The sequence below is a fragment of the Vollenhovia emeryi genome, unplaced genomic scaffold (assembly GCF_000949405.1).
Source record: "Vollenhovia emeryi isolate VEMERY1.0 unplaced genomic scaffold, V.emery_V1.0 DF939279.1, whole genome shotgun sequence".
NCBI lineage: Eukaryota > Metazoa > Arthropoda > Insecta > Hymenoptera > Formicidae > Vollenhovia > Vollenhovia emeryi.
The window spans coordinates 216,640-227,270 of NW_011967087.1; the positions used below are offsets into that span (position 1 = coordinate 216,640).

General features: G+C 38.2%; 1 protein-coding gene across 2 annotated transcripts in view; it reads left to right on the plus strand.

Annotated features, from left to right (window-relative positions):
- Positions 1-1,098: 1,098 nt before the first annotated feature.
- The window catches only part of LOC105559358 (dual specificity protein phosphatase 10), a 62,827-nt gene continuing 53,294 nt past the window's right edge, over positions 1,099-10,631 (plus strand). The window contains exons 1-2 of one of the 2 annotated variants that reach the window (XM_012007579.1): positions 1,099-1,157; positions 4,819-5,001. In XM_012007579.1, coding sequence (XP_011862969.1) covers positions 4,926-5,001 — 76 coding nt within the window. In that variant the 5' untranslated portion in view covers positions 1,099-1,157; positions 4,819-4,925. Of the gene's footprint in view, positions 1,158-2,001; positions 2,105-4,818; positions 5,002-10,631 lie in introns of those variants that run through there. The other variant, XM_012007581.1, reaches the window with a different exon arrangement.

Genomic DNA, 10,631 nt, shown 5'->3' on the forward strand with positions numbered 1-10,631 from the left:
ATACCAGAGGTACATACACACATACACACACACACACACACACACGTGCGCGCGCGCGATGTGTATACATATATGCATACATACATATCGTTATTACAATAGCTGCGTTGGACATTTTGCAAATCTGAGGAGTGCTCTTGCCTTCTTTCTATCTCATTCTCCTCTCTCGCTTACTCGAACGCAAGAGAGCACTCTTGGACGCTTCAGGTCGACAATGACAAACGCAACTATTAAAGGCCGTGAATTCTCTCTCTCTCTCTCTCTCTCTCTCTCTCTCTCTCTCTCTCTCTCTCTCTCTCTCTCTCTCTCTCTCACACTCTCTTTCTCTGTAGCGTCGACAATCTCTTCCCGCGGGATATATCTAGCGCTGCTATCACCAGAATCGCACTCAAGGTACGCGTTCGAGGTTCAAAAACCGATTTCATTTTGAGGAGGAGAAATTGTCGATCGCCTTGGCTCCTCCGAGGTTCCTGTTCCGTCTTCCTCAAGGCTCGACCGTCGGAGTCAACGCTCTTCCCTTCCCTCTCTTCTCCATTCGCCATTTTTACCGATAACTCAAACGTGACGCGCGAAAGGCCACGACGAGAAACGGCCGCGGGGACTTGGGGGCAGGGGGCAGGGATAAGCTCTCCCGTGTTTTGTTTATTATCCCCGAGCCTTCAAGGTTTCCGACCTCTCCCCCCCTCCCATTGTATCCGCGTGCGCACTCGGAGTCAAAGGGTTAAATCTCGCGGAATGTGATTAAGCGCGGGTACGTCTCGTGGGCGACGAGAAAGCGGCGGCGCATCTCCGAGCCTCGTTCGTACAATCCTGCGAAATAATTAGAGCCCTTCTAGCGGCCGCGCTTTCTTTCTTTCTCGCAGGTCAACGTGAACGATCTCGGCCGGGGAGCCGCGCCACCTGAGGAACGTCCCACCCGGTGACTCGGCACTCGGCGCGAGCGGCGGGCCGGCATGCTCCCACGTCGTCCTCCGGACTGAGAGCTTCCTGGTACGTGAGTCAGGATCGCCGGAACCGCGGCCGGGCGGCCCGCGGCGGCCCCGCGGCAAGGATGAGCGCCGCCGAGATATCGGCGGCCGGCCGCGACGGCGCGGCACAGTCAACGGCGAGCCATCGCGCCGCGAGATCGTCGCCCGCCAAGAGACCGCTGTCGCCGGGTAAGTGACAGGACGCGCCGCACGACGACGGGCAACCACACTGAGAGAAGTCTTTGAACATTTATTTGTGGCGTATGTTTATTTCGCTAAAATAAACATTATTTGAGGCATATAATGTTTATTTCAACAGTGAAATAAATTTTCAGAGACTGTTTTCTCAGTGCATGCTCGCCCCGTGCTCCCCGTAATTACATTTCTCTCGCGGGGTGCACGTGCGTCGTGGATCTGACGAGGCTGAAAATTTTGTTGATTAAGCGAAGGATCGGCCAATCGCGCTCCTTTGTTAGAGAATAAATTTCAACGTGTCGTTTGGTTGGTGAGGTTCTGTGACGTACCGCGAATAGAATTCGTGGGGACACGAGAGACTCTCTCGTGACGGCTTGGATCAATGACTTGGTTCGGTTTTCTTAATGTGCGAAGAATTACGGAGAGCGCACTGATAGTAAAAGATTAAGGTGGTCATTTCGTAAAAAATCGTTTATGTGAGAATTGTTTCGAATTTTTTACAGTTTATTCTTCACATTAATACGTGCAAAGTAAGACTAATTACATTAAAATTGACCGTCTCAAAGTTGTAAAAAAAAAGTTAGTTCGCTGCGTTACACGAAATATTACGTGTGAAACACGTTAAAAATATTATTACACGTGAAATATTATTGCGCGTTAAAATATTAATATTTGCGTTTGCAAACGCAAATGACGGCACTTTTTTTTTAAGCTCAACGGTGAGTGAGATTCGTGTGAGAAACAAATATGTTATAAAATAAAATAGAACGAATAAGTAGAAAAAAACATCAAAATTATTGACCGTTCCGTTTCAACGATATAAACAGTTAAAACTGAAAAATGGGAAGAATTACGTAATAGACGGGAGTGTAGTGTAAGAGATGTGGCAACAGCGCCTCAAACTGTAATCTTTCGAGTCTATTTTATATTATGTATCAATCGTAAGTATATTTTTTAGAACAATATTGCATCAAGATATATTATTGTAATAATTGAGTGCTGCTTCCTGTCTGGGAGAAACTTTTGAGCATTACTGTCGCGATACAAGTACCTTAAACTTGATCTACATTCTACAATGTGCTCTTCGCGTCTAGAAACATTCTACTACTTTATACACGTAAAACAAAACGCTTCAAAAATTTGTTGACAATTTGTCAACTTGCAGAAATTTTTTAATGTATTTATTGGCTACAGAATAGAATATTTCCAGACGCAAACAGTAACGTTGTAGATTAGGCTTGAGTCTCTCGCACAGCAGTGGGAATTCAATTGTTGCGTGTTTTCTTTTTGTTTATTAATCGTGCATTGTAACTTGGAAATTGCAAAATAGCTCGCTCTCAGGCTTTGTGTCTTCGGAGAAGTACAAGTTTGTTAATTTTACTTATAACACGTTCTTGTGTGCGTGTATATGTATGCGATTTTTAATTCACAGAAAGCACCTCAGGCAACAAACTTAAATGTTGTTTACACTTGTTGTTAGAGGAAAGCCCCTATTATGAGTTAGGCTCCTAATGTGAGACAGCGGAGCGAGGGGAAAACCGCTGAGGGCATTGTGGTGTAGAGATTTGCGGCATTGCTGGGCATTACTGGGCAGTATTAGGCATTTTCGGGCATTGGTTTGGGCATTAGGCCTTGTTGGGGCATCATAAAGATAAAATAAGATAATAAGATAACCAGTGTTGTGCATAGATAATTTGAAAATTAGCTAGATAAAGATAAGATAAAATATATAAATTTATCTTAGATAAGATAAAGATGATTTCGTTTTGAATATATCTAGATAAAATTATATGATTCGTCTAGATAATTTTCAGATAATACTTTTAAGACTTCATGTAAACACAGTAGAAAAAGTTATAAAAAAATTATAGAAAAATTTAAATTATAAAGGGGGATATAAAATATATTCAGGTTAAGTTATATGGCACACACATAAATGCATGGTCTACAACGCCATCCATATTTAAATAGTGTAACTGTTAAGTATTTTTATGTGTCCCTAGACCAAATTATCTGTACGTTATCTTAGATAATTTAGTAAAAATAACACTTTCTTTCATCTAAGATGCAGATATAGATAATACTTATTTTTATTATCGATATAAAGATAAGATAACGCTAAAATTTTATCTAGATAATCATCTATATAATTTTATTTAGATAACAGCAAACACTGAAGATAACGTAATGCCCACTAGACATTAGTGGGCATTGGTGTACAAGATTTTGGTCAGCGGTTTCCCCCTCGTAGTGGAGTCTTTGCTAAATTAACAGGCATCATCTGTTAGTTCCACCATGAATTTATTGCCCTTGGAGTAAAATCTGTTTAGTGAAAAATTCATTGTTAGATCGTGGGATCGTCGCGAAAAAAGATTTGCGATTGAATTTGGGCGTTGAAAATCTCCTATCTTATAACAGAGGACTTTCCTCTACAAATAACACTTTGTGTAGAGACATCGATATGTTACAATAGAAAGATTGTTGACTCGTTTCCTTTGTCACTTGAGTTCTAATTACTTTCTCTTACTGATTAATTTGAATAAGCGATAGCTAATCCATTAAGATCCACAACTTTACACTGACAAGTGCTCATAAAAACCCTTCGCGACATCTAATTGAAATTGACATGAATTTTATAGTAAAATACATGTCTCTGTTGTTCGAATCTAAAGATTGATTCCATACATTTTAATTTCCCTCGTTTTTCTTTGTAAGAAAGTATAAATTTAACAGTGGCACACAAATTATATCGAGAAAGGCGGTGTAAGATTTTCTTCCATTCAATCTTTCACCTATTTTTAATGCTTATTGTTTAAAAAATGATTCTTTAGCCGACGCCAGTAACTATTTTTTTTATAAAGAAAGACTCCATTCTAAAAGAATGAGGCCAAGGTATTTCGCAAGTATTGGTTTTTCTCCGCGATTGATTGTCAATCGTATGACTCAGAGCCGCAATCTCGGGTCACTGATGAGTTTCATATCGATAGTTTGACATTTAACGACTGTATATCGTAAAAATGTATGATTCAAAGTGCAAAAAATAGAAGACACGATGACAAAAGAACGAAATTGAAATAAAATGAAAAATGAAGTTGAGATTGAAAATGAATGTTACGTATTACGTGAATTACACGTTTAAAACAATAAAATGGATAAATTTAAAGAGAACAACGTCCTTGTTTAAAGAAAATGCAGTTTACAAAGTCGCACAAAAATTCTTGGGAAAACGATATAGTTGCACAGCATAAAACATTTTTTTGTCAGATATCAACAATTTGCATAGAAAGTATCGCGTCTTCTTAAAGTTCGGATATCAATAACGGTTTACTCGGAAAAGAAATCTGGTGTATTAGTAGGTTACATATTCATTTATATTTAGCAAATATGCAAGTTCGACGCATTTGTTTGCTCACTGTGAGAATATACATGTAGACCGTTGTGCAAGAGTATCGACATTGGTTATTAAAAAAAGTGCTGTCATTGCTAAGCAGCGTCGCATAAAGTTTTGCAATTCGCATACTGGTGCAATGACACACAGACGATGACACCCGGCGATGACGCACCGTCGTCCACGTCAGGAGATTACACGCAGCCAGTTAACTCAAACAAAGGATACGTGATATACCTACCTAAACGACTTTTTTTTGTTTCGCAGAGGCCACTGGCATTACGGAGAGATCGCCGAAGCGTGCAGCCGTCTCGGAGCCGAAATCGTCCTCGAACGGAACTTCCGGCCGACCGTCGCCCGAAGGAGTCAGTGAGATGCCAGTCCTAACGAGAGTCTGCTCCCCTGCGACCTTGCCGAGGCTCAAGAGATTCCGATTTCGACCCATCGATGGTGAGTCGTGCCTCTTATCGATTCAAATCTGCGCTGATTTAATGACTTGCAATTTTCGATTTTTTCAATGTCCTGCTTTTGACTGACTAGCCAATACTTTTTGAACTTTAAGTTGACTTTGTTTTAGAATCTTTAAAAATATATGCTGTCCATGCACATTCTTCAGATCATCTTGTCTTTAAATACTACTACTTCTTCTTCTTCTTCTTCTTCCTCGTGTAATAGGCTTGAAGCCTGTTTTTATCCAGTTCGTACTGGACCCTGAGCATTTTGGGTTTTTACTTCATTTTTGGCAGGCTGCTAAATTTGCCGAAGCCTCCAGCTGAAGGCTATGCTTCTAAAGGGGTGTGTGTGGCAGGATACTCTCGGTGGTCACTTTCCTTCACGGGCGTTCGAGAAAAACAGCGGTGTCCGTAACTGGATTTGAACTCGGATCTTTTCGTTGATTTGTTTACTAAGCAGCACCTATTTCTCTGCGCCACACACGCTACTTAAAATATTTTATTGTTTTAATTCGTCTAAGCCTTTGAATCCTTGAACTCTCGCCCGTATGTTTGTCGTACACAATACTTGAATTTTTTAATTCTTACTTGAATCTTCTAATCTTTGGGTTTTCTGAAAAATATTGAAAGTTCAAGATATGGTAAAATTTAGTATTAATTTCCTTAAAATATTAGAACCTTAGAATCGAGGGGTGAACCGCTGCACACAGAAAAAGTTCCTTTGAAATCAAATAAATTTTTTTTAGTTTTGACCTTACTAGACTTTTTATTTAATTTCAAAAAAATGATTTCTTCACCTTAATCAAAATTTTATTTGAGTAAGACTGAAATTTCTAAGAAAATTTATATCTATTTCTTCAAATCTAGCAAATGTTTTAGTAGAAGTAAATAAAAATTTAGTAGATTCAAAGAAACATGATTTCAACGTATTTCATTTGTTTAACCTAAATAAATCTTTTTTCTGGGTGTGAGGGCATTGTGGTTTACAAATTTCGGGCATTAACCTTAAAATTTTAGAAAAATAAGAAATATGAAATGTAAATTTGGACACTTTAAACTTTTATTTAAGGTAAACTTAAAACTTACTTTAAGAATTTAAAAGAAAATTTGAAGATTCCTAATGGTATCCGAAATTTGGTAGGTTACAGCTAGGTAGAATCCGAAACTCCGCGTGGAAATACCGTTGAAGAATTTTGAAAAGTATGTGATATAATTTATAATACCGCTTTCTTCTTACGAGAAAGTGCTATGCCGCGCGGCCCTCTAGTGGCAACTTCGACAGGCTTGGCTATCTAAAAGTTACTTTAAGTGTCCAAAATTACTCTCAAATTTTTTAAGTAAACTCAGATTTTAAAGATTACTTTTAAAAACTTTAATTTTATTTAAAGTAAATTGTCCCGAGGAATTGCTAGTTTTTTTTGGGCATTAAGGTTATTTGGCCTTGCTGGGGCATTACAAAGAATCTAAGAAGATAAAACGAGATGAAATAAGATAATAAGATAAAGTAGTGCCCACTGGGCGTTAGTAGGCATTGGTGTATATAATTTTGGTCAGCGGGTCACCGCTCTCTTAGAATATTAAATTTAACACTTGTACCAAAAATGTAACATCACCTCATTCCAAGCAACAATTTCATTGCTGCATGATAAATCAGTTGTGACTGTTATTGAATCACGATTTTCCTTGAAGAATGACTTGCATTTCCAGAAAAAAAATTTGATAACATTTTTAAACATGTCACGTATCACAAGAAAATATCGAATCTCGTTTAGGTGTAAAGTTTTCTAAAAATTTGACTTAATTTCTCCTAGAGCTTCGTAAAGACCACCATATTCGCCACCATATTGCTGGAAAGATTTACAAGGTTACAAAGTTTGCCGAACTTTATTCTGAGGGGAAAACCGCTGACCGAAATGTTCACCAGTGCCTACTAATGCCCAGTGGGCTTTACTTCATCTTATTTTATTTTGTTTTATCTCTCTTCTCTCTCCTCTCTCTCTTTTTAGATTCTTTATGACGCCCCAGCAAGGCCAAATAATATCCACTAATGCCCAAAATCTGTACACCACAATACCCTCAGCGGTTTACCCCTCGCTTTATTCAAATTATGTTTTTACATTTAAAAGAACTTCACTACGCATAAAAGTTACAACAACTTATACTCTACAAATATATAATATATGTACGCGCACGACAAACAATCGCCAATGAGGTTTTTTTAATAGGACCGTTTATTAACTAATAAGTCCATCTATTAGTAATTTGCACATCGATCAAACACGCGACGTCTAATTAAAATTCGGCCATGTACGAGTCTTAAGTTAAAGAATTTAATGAAGGCTCGAAAGAAAGACGCTCTCTGGGAAATCGCATATCTTCCATGCTATCGGACTATCGATAATTGCGTGACACATTATAGCGAGCATTATCTTATACATCGTACTTGAACGAGTCGTATTTTATCAGGCTGATTTCGTGACGTCTACCGATATAGTGTGTACAAAGGCACCTTATCAGCAGCGGCAACGGGTGTTACGTGTTACTATGAAGCTGCCGTATCCGGCCTCGTGTAAATCGCCATTATTCTCGCCAAGCAATGAGCCTTCGATGCGATAGCCATCCGCGACTCGAGAAAGGTTGAAAAATCAGGACGTTTATACACAGAGAGAAAGGTTTCTTTGGATTTAGTATTCCCATTTATTTGATTGAAATTTGTTTCATTAAAACAACATATGCTCATACGAAACATTATGTGTTTTGAATAAAAATTTTCTTGTTTTATTCAAACAACCTATATTATTTGATAGAAAAAAAATACTATTGTTTGAAGTAATATCTTTCAATTAAATAATTATGTTATTTGGCCAGGCGCTTATAAAGTTTGGTGCTGCCACTAGATGGCCGCCGAACTCGTAAGTAAAATCGCGGCCGCTAGATATACAGGATGTGTCCTAATACCCGTATGTCCCGTAGATGATAGATAGACCGGGGCAAACTGAATAGAAAAGTCCTATACCATTTTGCAAAATTCGCAATAGTTATCGAGAAATTTAATTTTAATGTCTGAGCGAATGAGAGCGTAGAAGGCGGCAGGCCGGACTCGGCAGGCAACGGTGGGGCATTATCTAATAGCGAGAGGTGGAGCGGTGCACCGAAAAAAAGTTGTCACGCAGCGAGCGGCGAGCTTTTTTTCTATAGAATTTTTAACTGGATTTTAGATTCCATAGGTTCTAATAATATCTAAATAATGTTTTTTAGCACAGTTGAATTACAGTTGAATGATGTTATTCTTTTGAGTTTTAAATTCCACCATTTTGAATTATGAAAATCTGATAACGGATTCGTAATCAGCGACCCCGAAAACCCTCGTCTACAGAGCTTCACAAAAAATGGTTCAATAGCAAAATGCATGCTTCAAAGGGTTAAATAAACAATCAACATATCGAAACATTTGAACTTTTGCTCGAGTGAACGAGAGCATCGTATCTCGACGGAGCAGGCTTGTAAGATAACGCCGGGGAAACTGATTTGTAAGCAAAGTGGAGAAAACTGAGAAAGTAAAGAGTAATATATATAATACTTATATATATAAAAAAAGCTAAAAGTCGTAAAATGTATATCTTGAATGTTTGATCTCTTTTTATTGTTGTTTTACGTCATGAGGAATACGGTACATGTTGATTCAATGATAAGCTTTGTAGCAAGTTTGCGGGCCACAATCGTTTCATTGAAAAACCGTCCGTCCTCCAAGACCCGCTGTTGCGCTTATATTTTTTTCGTCTCTGACGTTATGACTGGAAATAACTGAACGGCCATCGGGGCGATTCCTAATTATTCATTGTCGAACATACGCTTTTTGGAATCGTGATCATCGTGAGTTCTCGAATTTCGGAGACGAAATTATTCGCTGTTCATATCAGTGTCTTTACATCCTTGAAAGGCTCTCTCTGTCTGTAGACCTTTGGATCTTGGTTTCAAGCTGCGGGAGGACGTTCGCAGTTACCAAAGGCTGTTTACACGCGTGTCGTCGGTATCGTCGTTCTCGCCTAATACTTTGCAAAAATATAAATGGCAGAAGTGAGATACGCGGCGAGGTTTCGTGCGAATGGTTACAATTAAATATTTGTGCCTTCCCTCTCCCTCCCCGCGCGCCAGCGGAAGCGCGCAGTAGACGCGCGATCGTTTAAACGCGCACGAAGGCGTAAGAGAGGAAGCAGAATCATCCGCCTGCGGCAACGGTGGGTGCATCGATCGATCAAGACGGTTGCACGAGTGATAAACTGGAACCTTCCGCGTACGAGGACATCGTGTGCGAGTACATATGTTTATCGCTCGTTCGACCCGACCGATGCCCGTATGTATGATGTCAGACTCTATCTTTGGTGCACGGAGTAGATGACCACGCACCAACACACACACACATACACATATACACGTACATACACAGCGAATGTGCTCGCGTGCGCGAAATTTCCCGAGGAGGGTTGTTGGACCTCTCAGATCTCTCTACATTCTTCGCTCAAAAAAATATCTTACTAATCTTGCCGGAAACAATTCTTCAAAATCTACAAAAAAAAATTAAATATAACTGCCAGAATCTAAGAAATTCTACGTAGATTTAAAAAATGGACTAAAATTGGAACACTTTTGTTAATTTTTGTAATATTCTACAGGTGAGCAAATGTTTTAATTCTGTAAGATTTTGTTTCTTACATTTTTTAAACTAGTAAAGTTTGGTACTAATTTTTACAAAATTTTCATGAAATACTACTCACAATAATTTCTTGATTCGAGGACATTGTAATTTGTGGTGCTATTTCGTAGATATTTTTACAAAAAACTTAATGTTTTAACGAAGATATAAAAATTTCTACAAATTTATATTTCAAGTCCATTTTTGTGGTTATTTATTGAATTTTTTTTCCGCTAGGGTGTCGCAACAAAAATGTATCGCTATTTTTAGTATCTGCTGGAAAATTGTTTATAGAATTGTTAGCAAATTCTAGTGATATATTCTGGAAAGTTTAAGTTTCATGACTAAATATTAATCACTATATTGGATGAAAGAAGAAATACAGTTGTTGTATGTACCACAACGAAACTTTACAATGGTGGCGCCACAGAAAGACTTTCTTCCTGACTTTTACTAGTAGTTCAGATATGAATTTCTGTCTGTTTTTTGTTTAGAAACTTGGATATGGCTTTCTCATAGAGAAAGCTTTGTGTGCAAATAAAAATTCTGGAGTAAGCAATTTTCAAAATGCACCTTAACTCATAAAGCTTCTTCTATGAGGTTGCCCAAATTTTTAATAATCACTTGCCTTCATGATGACGAAGTAATATCCAAATTTCCAATTTGCATTTTTACAAGTTAGAATGAGCAATGTCCAAATTTTTAATTTGCACATTAACTCACAAAGCTTCCTCTATGAGGAAGCCAAATTTGAATAGACAACTTGCCAAAATGATAATGTTGCATTTTGCAAATTTCCAATTTGCACCTTATAAATAAAAAACAACTTGGCAAAATGCTGATGCTGCGTTTTGCAAATTTAAAATTTGCACCTTTAAAATAAAAAAATAGTCCTGATGTTGAGGAAGCAATGTGCAAATTTTTTTTAATTGATT